The sequence below is a fragment of the Parambassis ranga genome, chromosome 2 (genome assembly GCF_900634625.1).
Source record: "Parambassis ranga chromosome 2, fParRan2.1, whole genome shotgun sequence".
Taxonomy (NCBI): domain Eukaryota; kingdom Metazoa; phylum Chordata; class Actinopteri; family Ambassidae; genus Parambassis; species Parambassis ranga.
The window spans coordinates 44,457,211-44,477,671 of NC_041023.1; the positions used below are offsets into that span (position 1 = coordinate 44,457,211).

The window sequence follows — 20,461 nt, forward strand, 5'->3', positions numbered from 1 at the left end:
ACTTGAAGAGTGTCTGTTCACCTGTTCTGATTCTGTTAACACACATTATATTAGTGAAAAGCTGATTGAGAATTTTCTGTTCTATTTGATCTAAAGATAGAAAAAAGGCCAGATTACAGCTCCACTGTGAAGTGGTTTGAAAAAATGAAATCGTAATCAGCTAAAATCAGTAGCAGCAGGTCAAACTCAATCAAAAACTGGAAATCAGAATCTGGCATTCCTAGTTAGGGTTAAACAGCTTCTATAGAAGACAAATCATATTAACAGATTACTGTTGATCAGAAGCACAATGTGTATATTTAGGAGACCATGCAGTCTAAAACTGGAGAGATGAACATGTTTGTGCAGCTAACTAATTAAACATGATGTGACAGTAAAGGTGGGTTCAGTTTTTTACTTCAGCACTCTGAAGGGTTAATGAGAGCTGCTGTGGACTGTATGTGAATAAACTGTATTCTGAATAAATATCTAAACAAAGGCTCTAATGTTACCAAAAAGTGAAACCAACTGTAAAAACAAAAAGCTTTAAGTGTATCATTAGTTTTAGTATAAGAAGGTGCTGAACTGTTCAGAGGCTTGAAGCAGCTTGTAGGAGCAGCTAAACATCTTCAAGGAACTCTATCAAGTCCAGTTGTCCTGCTTCAAGCTTTTCAAAGGAAATGACCTGGATGAATCACTGAGGTTCAGTTTTTGACAAATGAGCTACTGTCATGGAGATCACCTAAACTCTCAGTTTTCTTCTGACCTTTGACCTGCAGATCTCCCTCAACAACACAGTTGTCAAGTGGAGGATGTTCTGGCTGACCAGCAGCTCTGTAACCAGAAGAAGAACTCCATTCTGGAGCAGGAGGAACCAGAACCTCCACAGGTTAAAGAGGAACAGCAGGAAGTCTACACCAGTCATGAAGGAGAGCAGCATGTACTGAAAGAGGAGACTGATCCCTCTGTAGTAACTGCTGCTTATGATGGACCAGAACCAAACCATGACATGGTTCTCTCTCACGACGCTCCTCAAGGTAAAATGTCTCTAAAATGTAAAATTTGTGGAAAATCCTTTCCATATCAGTCAGTCTCCATCAGAACCTGAATGTTTATGATATTTTCTGGTTGTTAGTATTTTAATGTTGCATTAACTCATTTGGTTGTTCCAGATTTTAGATGTTTCCATCATCACATTAGTCTTTGTGTCCATTTGTCCCTCCAGGTCTCCCTCAACAACATGACTGTAAGGAGGAAGAGATCCTGTCAGACCAGCAGCTCTGTAACCAGGACAAAAGTTCCAGTCTGGACCCCTTTGACCCAACTGTCATCCAATACAAAGAAGAGATCAACCATCAGGACCCAGTACTGGACATTATCCTGACACCTGAGATAAAGTTACACAGAACAGGTATGTGAACCTACAAACAAGCAGTGAATCCTGTGACTCCTGTAGGGTTCTAATGTAAAATCTGAGCTCTGTCCCATATTTATATTAGGCTTAGTGACGAAAACTGGGCTCTAGACTAACTTTTTTTCTTAGGTGCACGAGCACAAAAGTTAAGTGCACTGCTTCACAATTAACCAGGCAGAGGTGGGTAGTAACCAGTGTTAATTTTGGCAGCAATTTCTGATTTAGTTTTTATTTTAGTCTTGTGATCAAAATGTCATTTGATTTTAGTCACATTGTAGTCATCAACATTTTTTAACTTATAGTCTAGTTTTAGTCGACTAAATATCAAAGAATTCTAGTCGACTAAATCCACGGCAGATTTAGTCGACTAAAATTCTTTGATATATATTTTTTTCAAGAAATAATTAAGGTTTGAAGTACAATAAAAACAGGCACAGCTTTAACTTGTGTTATTTGAAACAAACACCTCTTTATTTAATTGCTATGACCTTTTCACAAAAGAACCAGTGAACAGTGAGCTGCTCTCCCTGAATACACTGTTCAGTCATGAGCTTCTTCATGAATCCTCCATAACTACAGCAAAACACTTCAGTGACAACTTAGAAACAGGTCGCATGCTGTAAAACCATCAGCAGCAGTGTCTTCATTTATAGATTTTGTCACGTGTATCTTTGAACAGAAGTTCAAAGATACACGTGCAGCTCACTCGGCTGCAAATGTCGCTTCATGTTTATTGTGTTTTTAGCGCTGATAGTCGCTCCACGTGGTTTGAAAACCATCTTGTTTGTTGGCATCAAACATGCCGTGTGTCTGTTCTTCTCCTGTGTTGTGTTACCATGCATGAGTACGCCTTCTTCCAGCATCGCGGGGTCCTTACGCAGAGAGATCACTTCTGATTGGCTCTCTGCCGCCGTCTCCTTATTGGTCCCTCCCTTCCACACACAAAATTTGCTCTCATTGGATCTCGTCTCCATCAATAATTTCGTCTTGTTTGTATTCGTTGACAAAAGTGTCAATACACTTCGTCTTCGTTTTTGGCACAGTGCGTTTTCATTTAGTTATCGTCTCGTTTTTATCAGCAAAAAAAGGTCGTTAATGAAAACTATGACGAAAATGATTCGTCAACAAAATTAACACTGGTAGTAACGCTCTACATTTACTCCATTACGTTTGCTTGAGTAACTTTTTGGGAAAAATGTACTCATATGAGTCATTTTAATGTCTGATACTTTTTACTTTTACCCTAGTAAATTTGTAAGTAAATAACACTACTCTTACTCCGCTACATTGGCCAAACGTGGACTCGCTACTCGATACATGCATCTTTCTGCCTCAGCCAAGTGAAGCAGCGGAAGAATAGCTGTGACCACCTGACCATGTTTTCATTTTATTTATTTTACTTTTGTCTGATTACCATAAATCAATACAAAGAATAAATGTTACTCTAACATTTACTCAGTACTTGAGTAGTTTTTTCACACAGTACTTTTTTACTCTTACTTGAGTAAAAACTTTGGCTACTCTACCCACCTCTGGTTTTAGCTGTATGCAGATCTCATATAGCAGGTTAATTATACATTTTATTTTTAATAATACTAGGGATGCACCGAAATTAAAATTCTTGGCCGAAACCGAAAATGAGGAATCCAAGGCCCAAAACCGAAAACAAACCGCTATAACTGTGTACTAACCTGACTAAAATCAAGGCATTGCAAATACACAACTTAATATTAATGTTTCAAAGAATATAGCAATTGAAAATATTTATTTAGCACATTCAAACAATGCACAATAGGGTTGTGTGATATTAAGGTATTAAGGTATACCAGCGGGGCACACAGGTAGCGACGGTATCATTTTTAATACCGTCAATAAAAAAATGCAATCCGCTTATATAGAAGATAAGGATCAAATATTAAATATATTTTATTTGATGCCTTGTGTGGTTGAATCTTCAGTTTTACTTCAGTAGTATAATGTATTTTATGTTTGGAGACGTTTGATAAAGTTTATGAACATGACGTGACAGCGAGGAAGAGAGAGAGAGAGCGAGCCGTAGTCGCACCTGTGACCGGGTCCCTTAGAAGAACACTGCTGAGACGGTATTTAGTTTCTGAGCGGTGCAGGCACAAGCCAACAGTTTGGTTCCATCTGAGCCTACATTTATCATTTTAATTGTTTCCATTAGAAAAACTTTGCAGCGGAAAACGTGACCGGCAGGTTTTCAGTTTACCGGACAAGTGTTTTTATTACCGTGCGTAACTTCTAACATAAAGGCTGCATAAGGCTCTTAACGTGATAAAATTACAAAAACAAACAGAAACACATCAGGACTGGCTCATACCAGTTTAATACCGTGGTGTGCTGCCAGCATGAAATAAAAAAAAGTCTGTTCGCTATATGTGTTTTTAAATAACCTCAATAAAAACTATATTAACTGAAAAAGATTGCTTGACATGTGTCAGGCAGTTTCTAATACACTTTACCTGCCGTGAATTGTAGGCTACAGCAGCTGAATTAGAAGTAAACATGCGTGCAGCAATTGAAGACCCAAGCAGGGTAGATTTAGCTGAAATGATGAACTCACATGCTACGTTCAAACTACATACACAAACAAAATGTTTGCCTGTGTGCATTCACTATGCTAATGTCATGTTACTTGTTTGAACTGTGGAGGTTGCAATTGTTTTGAACTGTAATGTATTTCTGATCATCACATTCTGTTTTCTGGTTTGCTTTAATCCTTCAGATCTCGCTCACCAATACAATTATGAGGAAGAGCTGATTTTAGTTGATCAGCAGCTCTGTTGCCAGGAGAAGAACTGCAGTCTCAACTGTGAGGAAACAGAACACCCACAGGTTAAAGAGGGACAGCAGGTTCACTGCAGCAATCATGAGGGAGAGCAGCATGTACTGAATGCAGAGACTCAGACCTCTATAGTGACTTGTGCTTCCGAAAGTAATCATATCAAATCAGAAATAAGCTGTGACGTGATTCTCTCTCATACCTGTCCTCCAGAAAAAAAAATTCTAAAATGTAAACCTTGTGTAAAACCATTTTCATGTAAGAGAAAAAGTAAGGCACATCAGAGAATTGTCACAAGTGAGAAGGCATTTCCTTGCAAAACATGTGGGAAATGTTTTATGCAATCTTGTGAGTTAACTGTCCACATGAGAACCCACACAGGTGAGAAGCCATTTTCATGTAAAACATGTGGCAAATGTTTTAGTGTGTCTGGGAATCTAACTGTCCACATGAGAACCCACACAGGCGAGAAGCCATTTTCATGCAAAACATGTGGCAAATGTTTTAGTATATCTGGGCATCTAACTGGCCACATGAGAACCCACACAGGCGAGAAGCCATTTTCATGTAAAACATGTGGCAAATGTTTTAGTATATCTGGGCATCTAACTGGCCACATGAGAACCCACACAGGCGAGAAGCCATTTTCATGTAAAACATGTGGCAAATGTTTTAGTATATCTGGGCATCTAACTCACCACATGAGAACCCACACAGACCCATCTCAGAGACAGACATGAGGGGACAGAGCACAACATCAACGCTTCCTTTTGCTCACAGTTTTGTGAGTGTGAAAAGCGGTGTCTGCAATGTAAGATGAGGTGGGAGGTCGAGATCGCTGCACATAAACAGGGTCTGCTCGTACAGTTGATGGCTGTATGTACAGATTTTGAACCAAGTTTACTTGAAGCATAACAACATATTCCCTGTCACTGACATCTGTCATGTTGAATTGTGTACGTGTCTACAAAAAATAAAAAAACACATTCATTTCATTTTTTAGTGGAGCAGTGTAATGAATTGGCTTCCCCTTGTTAAACTAATCTCTTTAAAACTATTTTGGCTGTGTGTCAGGAGGCAACACGTGCTGAGACATATTCAGTCTGAAAAGGTGAACTGCATCTCTGCACTTTGTCATTTCCTCAAACTGGCATGTAACATTTGTATAGACTCTGGTGTATTAGGACGTATTAATTGGCAATAATCTGTCAAAAATCTGACTGTAAGAGTATTCTTAGAAATAACAAGAAGGTATATCATCAGAAATTAGTTGAACATAGACAAAATATACAAAACTGGGAAGTGCTAAACAGTACTGTAAAGAAATCTAGAAGAGAAAAAAATTGTTGAAGTTTATGGAAGTTTGATTTTGACCAATCTACGCTATATCAGGTATTTAAAAAAGTACTTCACACAGACTTTTATTTTGATAAGTGTAACCTGTTCCTGTCACCTTTGGCTCCCTGCATCACAGATGAGGGCTGTGGCTTGTAGGAATGAACAGACTGTAAGAGAAACAGTCTGACTAGAGCCAGAAGGAGGCAGAAACACCACAGAAGAAGAAGAAAAGAGAAGGGAACGTGTTTGTGGTGACAGTGGATTGGCGTAAAGCTCAGCTGCTACAACAGAACAGTTTCTGAACACATGTGTAGCCACCAAAACTACACCTGGTACAACAAAGGATCACAGTGAGTGGAGGACCAAGGCTTTGAACCAGAGCTGAGCTCATGAGCTGGAACATACATACTGCAAATATGAAGAGTTGACATACTGTATTTACAGTCCATTATAAAATGTGTATGTACATATATACAATAAATGTCAATGAATAATCTTTCTAATTCTATGATGTTGTAACAGTATATGATAATAGATGATAACATGAACCAATCAATCTTAACATTCTGATCACTGACAGGTGAGCTGAATAACACTGATGCTCTGGTTACCATGGTAACTGTCAGTGGATGGATATATGAGGCAGCAAGAGAACATTTGTGTGTCTAACATGGACTGAGTGGCATGGTCTGGGTACTTCCTGGTTGTTGTTGTTGGTCTTTTTGTCCTTCTTTGTGTGTGTGTTTGAGTGAAGGGGTGAATGTTTTCTGGCTGTATTAGCTGCAGTGCATATTTATGAAAGGATTTGATTCTTCAGCATTGAGCTGTGTGAGTGCTGCTATCAGGAAATCAGAGTTAAAAAGTGAGAGCAGAAATCCCCCAGAGGGCTGGACCTGACTGCTGTCCTGATAAAGACATGAGCAGAGACGGCACATGAGGAAGACTGTTTGGAGGACACACAGAGTGGACATGGGTCACAGAGCGCTGCTGCTGTTTGTGTCTCTGCAGCATGGGCAGCTGCTCCTGCTCCACTCGTCACCGGCTGATTGTTCACACCTGTGATCAGTCATCAGTCAATCCTGCTGCAGCTTCCATCTAGTATATGTGTCCAATGGAACCTGGACAACAGGTCAGCTAAACACATAGAAATACTACACATAGTTTTTCATATAAATAACATTGAATTGAAACATGTTGTACAGTAAATGAGTGGAAACTAAATCAGGAGAGGAGGAAACAACTTTTAGCTCAAGTGCTGCCACCTAGTGTCAATATTTGGTATTAACTCTTGACTACATATTGCACCTTTAACTCACTGCCATGTATACTGTGACATGCGTGAAGTGATAATAAAATGTGAATTTATTGTAAAGAACTTTACTTATTATCTCTATTATAAGTGAGCAGTGTGTGTGTGTGTGTGTGTGTTTGATGGAGTGTGTAATGTCTGCTCAGTATTATTGATACTGCTGTGTGTGATCTGAAAACTGATCAAACTGTGATGTGTCTGATGTTGACAGAAGAATCAGAGAATGCATCTAAATGATGATGTCATATGGCCCCTAAAAAGGAGTCACAGTGGCTCTGTCTCCTTCCTGCCTCACCTGCAGACAATCCTCCAATCAGACGCCTGTTTCCATGGGCCTCATCAGCCCATCTGCATGTAGCTGCCTGCTGTGTGGACTCTGACCTCTTCCTGCTCTCTGCTTTGTCCATGTTGACATCAAACAGCATCAAGTGTCTTCCTCCCTCCTTCTGGACACACACAGCATGACAGTGTACAGCTGTGCTCCTCCATGCACACACAATGAATCTACTGAATGTCAGCACAGGTCAAGAAGAGAATCACATGTCAGACAGTCAGATCCTCCTCTGTGACCTTTAAAGGTGAGGTAAGAGAAACATACAGTATTTGTCAACTGTCCACACTCCAGTCCGGCAGGTGGCGGTAATGCGCCAATAAACTGAAGAAGAAGAAGAAGAAGAGCAGGAAGACGGAGGAAGACGGAGGAAGAGGAAAACAAAGACGAGCACAGCGACAGCAGAAGCTGAAAAGAAGTGTAACTACTGTGAGTGTTTTATCACATCTGAATGGCTGCTGCTGAGTTTCTGAGAGGTTTTATCAGCGAGCGGCTAACTGCTGCTGCTGCTGAAATAATGGGAGTGTTTGAACAAACTATCGTCCAGTACGAGGAAGAGATGGACCGTCAGCGCAAACTGCTGGATCTCCTCCTGAAGCCTGAGATCAAGTTACACAGAACAGGTATGTAAACATGACAATGTCACGGAACAACAACGTCTCTGTTTGAAAAGAGTGCACATTCAGCACATAGTGTTTCTAACAGGAGGACACTGACTTCATGACTTGAAGCTACAGATGTGTCCCTCCAGCTTTTCTCTCTCTGCTTCAGCTCCTCAGAGCTCTGTGCTTCGTTTATTTACTGTTGAAAACTACGGAGCAGCTGCTGTTATTTCTGAAGGGTGAAAGATTTGATTCTGCACGGTGTTATCATGCAGTGTGGGTTCACATATCTAGAAGTGTGTCCCTAACATGGAGTATTCATTCTTTTAAGTGTTTATTACTCTATGCTATAATGTGTTTTTATTACTGTTTATATGTTAGTAAGTTTTATAGAAAATCAAATTAAGTCAAGGATACTGAAGAAGTGTGGAATTCCATTGTTCTCATATAACTTAGTTTGGTAACTCACTCCCTCCCCCAGTTGCTCTGGTTCATAAAGACTTTACTGAGTTTTTTAACACACCACAAGGACTTGTGCCATGGCAAGAGGGCATTATACAGAGAGGGTGCCTGCAACAGCGTGAGATGTCCGGTGATGAGTTGTGAAAATGTGACATTAAAAGTAACAATAGCAAAGATATACAGACATTGTTAACGAGCCTGTTATGCCCGGGTATGTAGGAGTATATAGAATGGTAATAACAGTCACCATCTGGTATGTGTGAATGGCTGTCTGGAGTTATTGGTGACAAATCACCCTGACTTGCCTTTCTTTCTTTCTTTTATTGCTCATCATGCAAAACCAGTATGGTCTTATCTAAATCTGTTGAATCAGTGCTGTTTATACACCTACCTATATACCTGGAGAGGCTCTTGCACTTCTCCACTTTTTTTTGATAAAAGAACAAGGTAATGACCTGTTCTATAGGAAAGGTGACCTTAAATGACTTCTGCTATGATCTGCTGCTGTATAGAAAATAGCTGCTCCCCTATATAATGGCAGACTTGAAGAGTGTCTGTTCACCTGTTCAGATTCTGTTAACACACATTATATTAGTGAAAAGCTGATTGAGAATTTTCTGTTCTATTTGATCTAAAGATAGAAAAAAGGCCCGATTACAGCTCCACTGTGAAGTGGTTTGAAAAAAATGAAATCGTAATCAGCTAAAATCAGTAGCAGCAGGTCAAACTCAATCAAAACCTGGAAATCAGAATCTGGCATTCCTAGTTAGGGTTAAACAGCTTCTATAGAAGACAAATCATATTAACAGATTACTGTTGATCAGAAGCACAATGTGTATATTTAGGAGACCATGCAGTCTAAAACTGGAGAGATGAACATGTTTGTGCTGCTAACTAACTAAACATGATGTGACAGTAAAGGTGTGTTCAGTTTTTTACTTCAGCACTCTGAAGGGTTAATGAGAGCTGCTGTGGACTGTATGTGAATAAACTGTATTCTGAATAAATATCTAAACAAAGGCTCTAATGTTACCAAAAAGTGAAACCAACTGTAAAAACAAAAAGCTTTAAGTGTATCATTAGTTTTAGTATAAGAAGGTGCTGAACTGTTCAGAGGCTTGAAGCAGCTTGTAGGAGCAGCTAAACATCTTCAAGGAACTCTAACAAGTCCAGTTGTCCTGCTTCAAGCTTTTCAAAGGAAATGACCTGGATGAATCATTGAGGTTCAGACAAATGAGCTACTGTCATGGAGATCAACTCTCTGTTTTCTTCTGACCTTTGACCTGCAGATCTCCCTCAACAACACGGTTGTCAAGTGGGGGATGTTCTGGCTGACCAGCAGCTCTGTAACCAGAAGAAGAACTCCATTCTGGAGCAGGAGGAACCAGAAGCTCCACAGGTTAAAGAGGAACAGCAGGAAGTCTGCACCAGTCATGAAGGAGAGCAGCATGAACTGAAAGAGGAGACTGATCCCTCTGTAGTAACTGCTGCTTATGATGGACCAGAACCAAACCATGACATGGTTCTCTCTCACAACGCTCCTCAAGGTAAAATGTCTCTAAAATGTAAAATTTGTGGAAAATCCTCAGTCTCCATCAGAACCTGAATGTTTATGATATTTTTCTGTTTGTTAGTATTTTAATGTTGCATTAACTCATTTGGTTGTTCCAGGTTTTAGATGTTTCCATCATCACATTAGTCTTTGTGTCCATTTGTCCCTCCAGGTCTCCCTCAACAACATGACTGTAAAGAGGAAGAGATCCTGTCTGACCAGCAGCTCTGTAACCAGGACAAAAGTTCCAGTCTGGACCACTTTGACCCGACTGTCATCCAATACAAAGAAGAGATCAACCATCAGGACCCACTGCTGAACATTATCCTGACACCTGAGATACAGTTACACAGAACAGGTATGTGAACCTACAAACAAGCAGTGAATCCTGTGACTCCTGTAGGGTTCTAATGTAAAATCTGAGCTCTGTGCCACATTCATGTGCCACAGCTCTGTGTCTTGATTTATAGATTTTGTCACGTGTATCTTTGAACAGAAGTTCAAAGATACCGTGGTGTGCTGCCAGCATGAAATAAAAAAAAAGTCTGTTCGCTATATGCGTTTTTAAATAACCTAAATAAAAACTATATTAACTGAAAAAGATTGCTTTACATGTGTCAGGCAGTTTCTAATACACTTTACCTGCCGTGAATTGTAGGCTACAGCAGCTGAATTAGAAGTAAACGTGCGTGCAGCAATTGATGACCCAAGCAGGGTAGATTTAGCTGAAAAGATGAACTCACATGCGACGTTCAAACTACATACACAAACAAAATGTTTGCCTGTGTGCATTCACTATGCTAATGTCATGTTACTTGTTTGAACTGTGGAGGTTGCAATTGTTTTGAACTGTAATGTATTTCTGATCATCACATTCTGTTTTCTGGTTTGCTTTAATCCTCCAGATCTCGCTCACCAATACAATTATGAGGAAGAACTGATTTTAGTTGATCAGCAGCTCTGTTGCCAGGAGAAGAACTGCAGTCTGAACTGTGAGGAACCAGAACCCCCACAGGTTAAAGAGGGACAGCAGGTTCACTGCAGCAATCATGAGGGAGAGCAGCATGTACTGAATGCAGAGACTCAGCCCTCTATAGTGACTTCTGCTTCCGAAAGTAATCATATCAAATCAGAAATAAGCTGTGACGTGATTCTCTCTCATACCTGTCCTCCAGGGAAAAAAATTCTAAAATGTAAACCTTGTGTAAAACCATTTTCATGTAAGAGGAAAAGTAAGGCACATCAGAGAATTATCACAAGTGAGAAGCCATTTCCTTGTAAAACATGTGGGAAATGTTTTATGTACTCTGGTGATTTAACTCGCCACATGAGAACCCACACAGGCAAGAAGCCATTTTCATGCAAAACATGTGGCAAATGTTTTCGTGTGTCTAGTAGTCTAACTGGCCACATGAGAACCCACACAGGTGAGAAGCCATATTCTTGCAAAACATGTGGCAAATGTTTTATGCAATCTGGTGATTTAACTGTCCACATGAGAACCCACACAGGCGAGAAGCCATTTTCTTGCCAAACATGTGGGAAATGTTTTATGCATTCTGGTGATTTAACTGTCCACATGAGAACCCACACAGGCGAGAAGCCATTTTCATGCAAAACATGTGGCAAATGTTTTAGTATGTCTGGGCATCTAACTGGCCACATGAGAACCCACACAGGCGAGAAGCCATTTTCATGCAAAACATGTGGCAAATGTTTTAGTATGTCTGGTAATCTAACTCGCCACATGAGAACCCACACAGACGAGAAGCCATTTTCATGCAAAACATGTGGCAAATGTTTTCGTACTTCTAGTCATCTAACTCGCCACATGAGAACCCACACAGACCCATCTCAGAGACAGACATGAGAGGACAGAGCACAACATCAACGCTTCCTTTTGCTCACAGTTTTGTGAGTGTGAAAAGTGGTGTCTGCAATGTAAGATGAGGTGGGAGATCGAGATCGCTGCACATAAACAGGGTCTGCTCGTACAGTTGATGGCTGTATGCACAGATTTTTAACCAAGTTTACTTGAAGCATAACAACATATTCCCTGTCACTGACAGTCATGTTGAATTGTGTACGTGTCTACAAAAAATAAAAAAACACATTCATTTCATTTTTTATTGGAGCCGTGTAATGAATTGGCTTCCCCTTGTTAAACTAATCTCTTTAAAACTATTTTAGCTGTCTGTCAGGAGGCAACACATGCTGAGACATGTCTGAAGTCTGAAAAGGTGAACTGCATCTCTGCACTTTGTCATTTCCTCAAACTGGCATGTAACATTTGTATAGCCTCTGGTGTATTAGGACGTATTAATTGGCAATAATTGGTCAAAAATCTGACTGTAAGAGTATTCTTAGAAATAACAAGAAGGTATATGGTAGTTTGTGTCACTGCAGTCCTGATCTGGAAAAGGAGAAAACTCTGCAGCTCAGGAGGACGTGTGGTGTGACCTCCATCTTTATTGCATATGTACTGATATGGATGGTGTGAGCGGCTTCATGAGTTGCTACATGTTTATTAATGAACAAGAGTTTATTAATCAAAGTAGAGTATTGTTAAGGTCTTCCTGACCTACCTGGTAAAATAAATCAAAAATAATATGACAGATTTCTGTTTGAGTGTGTCTCTGTTTTTAATCAATAAAACAGTTATTGATTTAAACACATTTGTGTCCATCTTTGATTGTGTGTTTTTCACTCTTCAATGCTTTAAACACATCAGTTACTGTCCACTAGGGGGCAGTGTCTCAAGTGTATTAGGGAGTGACGTGTGCACTGAGATGCTGATCTGTCAGAATGTCACTCATTTGTTTACGGCTGTGTATGAGCCAACCTTGATCAATGGGGCAGACAACAAGGGGTGCATATTAGGTTATTAGCAAATGGTGATCAAAGCAGTAGACATTGTGGCAGGATATGAGGATTGTGACTGAGATTCTGCATCAATATCTCATGGCTATTCTTATTTCTGTTTTATTCTGTTTTATTTTTAATTCTAGTTTTTATGCTTCTCTAGTAGCACACTCTGCATTGTCTTATTATTTGTTCTGCTGCTGTAACAAATCAATTTTCATCCAGGGATCAATAAAGTCTTATTTTATCTGTTAACAGTATTTTAGGGGAAATTTCTGGAAAACTGAGAGACTTATTTATGAAGTCGTATGATCTTAATCACAGGGACAGGACAGAAAAAAATGTTGAATCGCCTGTTCACACTCCAGTCCGCCAGGTGGCGGTAATGTAATTGCAAGTTGGCAGCCAACCGCCAATAAACTGAAGAAGAAGAAGAATGTTGATGAAGATTCTCAGTCATCCAGGTCATCATACGTAGAGAGGTTTGAAGCAAGGCGTCTGGACTTGTAGAGTTTTCTAGAAGACGTTTCACTGCTCATCCAAGCAGCTTCATCAGTTCTAACTGTTTGGTGGGGAAACATGGTTTATATGTGGTTACAGACATATGTGGGCCAGCATCGTTAAACAGAAATGGGACAGACAAACCAGCATCATACACTATGATAAGGGCATCGTCAATCATTTTTGCCCACAGTGGCTGAAGTTGTTTCTGGAACATGGGAGAAGCTCTCTGATGAGAACAGGTTGGTCCTTTGTGTTATTTCTCCAACAGTAAAATAGAATTATTACTTTGTGGTTACTTTTCTCCAACAACTAGTCAAGTTGATGTTTAGATCTGTGTGAGTCCAGAAACCAGATAAGAAACCAGTGAATCAGTCCTCTGCAGGTTGTTATGGACACTGAACTTACATTGACACAATGCTAATATATAAAAGTTAGTGATGTCTTCATGTTTCTTTTCTCTCTCTACCTCCATTATCTCTGCCTGATCTCCTCCCTCCAGATCCTCCCTTAGTGTCTCTCCTCCAGAAGACTCCCTCCTCTGCAGTCAACTGCCACGCTAAAGGTTTCTACCCTGACAGAGCCCTGATGTTCTGGAGCAAAGATGGAGAGGAGATTCATGAAGGTGTGGAGCACGGAGAGATCCTCCCCAACCATGATGGAACCTTCCAGATGAATGTTGATCTGAATGTTTCATCAGCTGAAGACTGGAGGAGGTACCACTGTGTGTTTCAGTTTGAGGGTGCTGAGGACAGGATCATCACTGAGCTGGATGGAACCCTGCATGTTTCCTCACAGAAGCTGAGGACAGCACTGAGCCCCCAGAGGCCACAAACCTGACAGCTGAAACAAACACAGCTCACTGAAGGAAACAAACATGATTTCTGTCACCTTCATTGTTCAACTTTGTAAAATGTACTCACCAAAGCTGTTTTTCTGTAACCAAAGACTTTAAACTGTGAAGTCACCAAACTTTGATTTACACAGACTGTATTTATATGATGAAGGAGGTGTTATCTAACATGTGACAGTAACAACAGTTGAAGGCTTTTATTCTGTGAGTTGTAAATAATGTTATAATGTAAGTAAATGAGTGACATCCTGACATCAGCATCTCAGTGCACACTTCACTCCCTAATACAGCTGAGACACTGCCCCCTAGTGGACAGTAAGTGATGTGTTTGTAGCATTGAAGAGTGAAAAACACACAATCACAGATGGACACAAAAGTGTTTAAATCAATAACTGTTTTATTGATTAAAAACATGACATATTATTTTTAATTTATTTTACCAGGTAGGTCAGGAAGAACTTAACAATACTCTGCTTTGATTAATAAACTCTTGTTCATTAATAAACATGTAGCAACTCATGAAGCCGCTCACACCATCCATATCAGTACATATGCAATAAAGATGGAGGTCACACCACACGTCCTCCTGAGCTGCAGAGTTTTCTCCTTTTCCAGATCAGGACTGCAGTGACACAAACTACCAGGAGGAGCAGTCCCAATCGTACTCCATTTCCTATGCTGTGATCGATCTCTGGAGAAGACAGAATTTACAATTTTACATTACATTTTGTTTTGTGTATGTTTGTGTCTTTTTTCAAATTAAAGGCCCTGTTGTGTGGGTTTGACTCTCACGTTGATCAGACAGTTACTTTATATGTCTGTCAGCACTATGGAGCCTCCTACACAGATCAGTGAGTGGTTGCATGGTGACAGTGTTGCACTAAGTTACACTGGGCTGTAACACAGTGTCAAAGATCAATTTACCTTCACAAACACAACCTGGAAAATCTGTTCTCCATTTAACCCTTCTTCTGTAAACCTTATGAATCACAGAGGACAGAGGGGTCTAATGTGCAGAGACTAACAAGACAAACAACCGTTTGTCTGCAAAACAGAGCCCCACACTTTGTATACTTTCAAAGCCCTCACAGGCTCCGAAGGACAGGAAGTGATATTTAGAAGTTAAAGATGCTAAACCCCAGAATTCTTACCACACACAGACACATGTACAAGTTTAAAGAAAGCAGAACAGGATAAGATATGAGACCGAGGAAACCACATCAATACTTTCATCATGTTTTACAGTGTGAGAAAATGCTGATGAAATGGGAATAAAATCTAAAAGCCTGAGCTTTGTTGAGCTAGTTTTGTTGCGTTTATAGTTCTAGTTTGACTGTGTGGTTTTGTAGTCACTGCTCTCCCTCCACTTTCAGGTGTCTTGTCTTCTCTCCTCCTCCTGGTGATTACCTGCTCCGCCCTGATGTGTCTCACCTGTGTCTCATTGTCTCTCCCTCCCCTCTGTACATCATGTGCGTGTTCCCACCACACGGTGCCAGTTTGTCTTTTGACTGATCAAGCTTTCCAGGCTAAGCGCTACTTTAGTGGATTCTTCTAGCACCTTCTAGCATTAGTAGGAGTATTTCTCTGTGAACCCAGTGTATGATTCTAGTGTGTTTTTGGACCATCATTTACTTAAAACCCTTTTTGTACCTTTGCTGCACTGACTGCTCGCCTGTGATTATAGCTGTTGTACAAACGAGGGCCTTAAACATAAAATGATGACTGTGCTACAAACAGATGACACGTTGGTCCTTTGTGACACACTGAGGTCATTCCACTCTGCTTCATTATCATCATTAAAACTTCTGACTGCAGAATGCTGTGGACACCTAACCAGTTTAAAACACACCTTCATTATGTTTCTCCACACATGAAACTTGATGCTGCTGATATCATGTAGAGGAAGTCACCACAGTGCACAGGAAACAGTGGGTATTAAATGCTTGTGGTCAAAAACATGTTCAGTAGCTGTTGATATTATCAGCTGGCTGTGCCACAGTCAGTCAGTTTTTAGGACTGTTGAATTCAACTATAGTGGGAACAGAAAGTATTCAGACCCCCCTTGAGTTTTTCTTTTTTCTCTTATACTGCAGCCATTTGCTAAAATCAAGTTTATTGTTTTTCCCCATTAATGCACACAGAGCACCCCATGTTGACAGAAAAACAATTGTTGACATGTTTGCAGATTTATTAAAATTTAAATGATTTTAGCAAATGGCTTCAATATAACAAAGAGTTAAACATTTAAGGGGGTCTGAATACTTTCCATACCCACTATATATAATATATTATATATAAGAGTGATGATAAATGTTACTGATGTACAATGTAAATCCCTGTCTGGTTCTGCTTGTTGGATTTTATTGTACAGTACGCCACCTCAACACCAACCAACTCCACTTTTTTCTTCTTCCAACATTTCAGTTGATTAAAAGAGAAACAATCTCAGACTTACTCTTGGTCCTGATCACCGCTCTGTCCAGTCTGGTGATGATGTCCTCCTTCACCCCAGAGAGCTGAAACACACACACATATGTCTTCCACTCCTCAGCTGGAACTGATGAGAAATCCATCTCAACACTCATCTGGAAGGTTCCATCATGGTTGGGGAGGATCTCTCCTTTGTCCACACCTTCATGAATCTCCTCTCCATCTTTGCTCCAGACAAGTTCAGCTCTGTTTGGGTAGAAACCTGTAGCGTGGCAGCTGATGGGAGAGGAGGAGTTCTTCTGGAGGAGAGACACTGAGGGACGAACTGAGGGAAAAGACAAAAAAGTTCATAACTACACACTGATGTAATGATTAGTTTGATATTTTTAATGACACATGAAAAAAGTTGATAGTAGATATAATTAGAGACAAGAAAAAGAGAGATGAGGAGGGAGAGAGATGAAGAGCAGAGGTGAGCAGAGAACAGAGTGAAAGTGATCCAGAGAATCTGAGGCAGATAAAAATGTGACAGAAAGACAGAAATGATGAAAAAGTGCTGATCAATATGTAGACAGAGACAGAGGGAGGAGACACAGAGGGTTCTTCATTATAATGTCACAGCACATAAGAAACTCAGGAAGATCAATGTTGTCTTCATCACACTTAATCAGGTCATGTGACTCTACCTGTTCTCATCAGAGAGCTCCGCCCATAGTTCACATACTTCTTCAGTGACTCAGGACACTCCTGGGTGAGGTAGTTCTTTAAGTATGCTGTTTGACCTCTGTCATTGCCCCACTTCTGTTTGGTGATGACAGCCTGTTGTCTTGGAGCGATCCATGTCTCTGTCTTCAGGTCAAATGATATGAAGTCTTCTCCATCATAACCATGCTGTTCATATCCATTGACCTCTCCAGTCTCATCGTCCCATTCACAGCCGTACATCCTCTGCCAAACATGAACACCTGAGAGACAGACAGAGACTCAGCAGTGAGTCAGAGATCACAGCAGTTATTGTGACCACAGAGCCACTAATCAACAGACACCAACAGCAAACATCTACACCTCCACCTGTGATCAGCTCAGTGGATCCATCCACAGCCAGTATTGATCTACACCGCTGTCATGGATTTAACATCACGTCCTCTGAGACTGCAGACAGCTGATCAGTCCAACAACGTCCTCCTCCTGTCTCAGTGACGGTCTGAGTCCATGTTCAGAGAGCAGCCTCCACCTGCTATGCTTCATTATCAGATTATAGACACAGACATGTCTCCACGTTTATCTTTGCTGCTTCTTTCATTCATTGCCCACATTGCACAGCTTATGGCTGGAACATGGCCGGAGAAGGCACGAGACGGAGATTGATTAAAACATGAAAACACATGAAGCTGATCACTGCTGGCAGATTTTAGTGGTTCATAATAATAATAATGCATTGGTCTTATATTGCACTTTTCTGCTGTTGGGCAGGCACTCAAAGTGCTTTACATTGAGATGCATTATTCATTGAGACTGACAGAGACGTGGCTGCCAAGGTGCGCCTATGGTGCGCCTATGGTGCGCCTTTCCGACCACCATCGATTCATTCATACGCATTCATACACCAGTGAGTGCACTGGAGGCAATGCGGGTAAAGTGCCTTGCCCAAGGACACACAACAATGACTAGGTCGAACCGCCGACCTTCAGGTTATTGGACAACCCTGCTCTACCACTGAGCCACTGCTGCCCTCAAAAAAATCATCAAGTGACCAACTGTCAGTCTGAGTTTCTACAGACTTTAACTGATGTATAGAAGTGATCTGATGTCAGCTGTGAGGCTCCAGGGTGCACTGGAGACTGCAGGGTGTTTTTATCAATATAGAAGTAGTCACATCATTATTTTAAACTCTTCATTTTCAATATGACTGTTCTCTTGATCAGTTCATTTATTGACAAATGATTTCAGCACTTTACACAAGTGTGTTTATGAAGCTGCAGGCACACACTGTGTTTTACTGTGAGACGTGTTTAATGAGTGTTTAACAAAGTTAATGAACAAATACCAGTGAAAAGAAGAAACATCCACAAACCTCCAGTCTGGTTGAAGCGCTGCTTTACAATTTCAATGTTGCCTTTGAAGGACTGCTGGGTAACCATGAAGATCTGAGTGTTCCTCTCCCAGTACTGTGGATCTACTGCATCATTTACCCAGTCCTGTTTGGGCACTAATTTCTTGCTGTTGCTGTCATAGTGAAGTATCTGAACTTCATCAACCAAACCAACAGCCACAAACTCTGGGAAGTTTTGGACTTGAGAGGACCCAGTGTAGAAATACTTCAGGGAGTGAGTCACTGTAAGAAGAAGATGATGTGATTACAGAACTACAACTTTATATAAATTACACTTAACAAGAAAAATCCTGCACAAAGAATCAGGAAGATCTACACGACATTAAAGACACAGATAATCTCTGCTGTTTGTCTGTAAGAACAAAAACAACAGGCCTCGTATGACGATCGATCATTTTAAATATTCAACAAATAAAAACAGTTTTCTTCTTGTTAAACTCACAGATTTTCAATTTCTGAAAGTCCTTCATTCAAGGTGTGCTGGATGTTAAATTAGCTGAAACTTATTTTATTCTTTAAATTTTACTGAGTAATAAAAATTAAATCTTTTATTTTAACACAAGAGAGAACGTTTATGTAAACTGAACACAGCAAGTGTTCATTTAAACATTGTTACATGAAAATAACATTGCACCAGGCGAGGCCGAGCGACGTGGACCTCCAGGTTCAGCGCTAACTGAGCTGCGCTCCCCGCCCCTAATGAGCTGAGCATTGTCCATCTTAGAGGGGTCACAGCACTATAATGCTTAATGGGCATCATGAATTATTCATAAAAAAATACAATACCTGTACCTGACTTATTGATCACAAACAAATATATATAGGATACAATTGTGGCTGTAAATTATACAAAGGGACTTTATTTCATTTTTAGTAAGTAAAGAAAAAAACACATTAAGCGGCTCAGAATGTGTGTAATCTTATTTTATATCAGTAAATGTGAACTATTACAGTAACTATTAACTAAATAAAATGAACCGACGTCAAACAAATTGAACAATGACAGAAAAACAAATATATGAATGTGTGTAAAGATAAAAACATACCTGTTGCAGCGCAGTGAACTCCAACCAGGAACATGAAAACCCGCGGCTTCATTTTGACCATCAACCTCTGAGAAACAAACCGTGAACATCCACCAAGCGGAAGAGTCCAAGCTCGCAGTTCTGCAGCCGCTGGGGCAGTGGCGGCATCACACAGGGGGCGGCACGAGCAGTTGGAAAAAATATAAAATGCGCGGCGTTTTTTTATGTATATTATCGATCACTGTGTGGAGAATTGGCAAATTAGCGCCCCCTGGCGGCCCTGATGCTGAGAAGCTGCCGTACAGAAGCTGTGAGAGGAGGGGAGGGGGCGCGCGGGGAAGCAAGTTATCTACTGCATAAGTCCGTCCATCAATGACAGGCTGATTAACGGTAAACTAAAGTAAGAATACTGCTGCTGTCAGCTGGTTTTATCAGTTAAATACAGGGTAAAAAGTGGGAATGATTATTTATCATCCATTCAGCCTCTCTTCACTCGATGCCCACAGCCTGGACCATCACACAGGTTTCAATATGACTAGTTGCCCAAAGTGTTACACATTACAACCTTTATGCTGCTAATTAAAATCTGAAAGCACTATCATTGTAACAAAGAATCATATTTATGTATAAAATGAAATATTTTTATTTTGTCTGAATAAGCAAGGACATATGTTTGATCCAGTCCAATTGTAGTGCTCTAGTTTATATGTTAGTTTAATTTTAAAAAGATATAGACAATTTATTTTTTATATCATTTATCATCATATTATCCATTTTGCAACCTGTCATGTTTGTTTTCTATAATATCTGTGCATGTCTGTTCCTCTCTCTCTGTCCTGTCTCCCTCTTCTTCTCCTCTCTCTCCTTCATCATTTCAAAGTGTA

General features: G+C 40.3%; 3 protein-coding genes across 3 annotated transcripts in view; 2 read left to right on the plus strand and 1 right to left on the minus strand.

Moving 5' to 3' along the window:
• The window catches only part of LOC114449940 (major histocompatibility complex class I-related gene protein-like), a 212,787-nt gene that overhangs the window by 86,672 nt on the left and 105,654 nt on the right, over nt 1-20,461 (plus strand). The window lies entirely within an intron of this gene.
• LOC114449917 (gastrula zinc finger protein XlCGF17.1-like) lies at nt 1,336-11,426 on the plus strand (the record flags this gene model as incomplete). The annotated part of the gene is made up of 3 exons (XM_028427792.1): nt 1,336-1,390; nt 4,143-4,916; nt 11,053-11,426. Coding segments are annotated over exons 2-3 (753 nt in total), but the record flags the coding sequence as incomplete, so codon positions are not given.
• LOC114445037 (major histocompatibility complex class I-related gene protein-like) lies at nt 11,428-19,650 on the minus strand. The gene is made up of 6 exons (XM_028419984.1): nt 19,599-19,650; nt 18,514-18,774; nt 17,126-17,404; nt 16,465-16,764; nt 16,410-16,415; nt 11,428-11,444 (listed from the first exon to the last, which is right to left on the minus strand). The coding sequence occupies exons 1-6, from the start codon at nt 19,648-19,650 to the stop codon at nt 11,428-11,430; spliced, it is 915 nt and encodes a 304-aa protein (XP_028275785.1).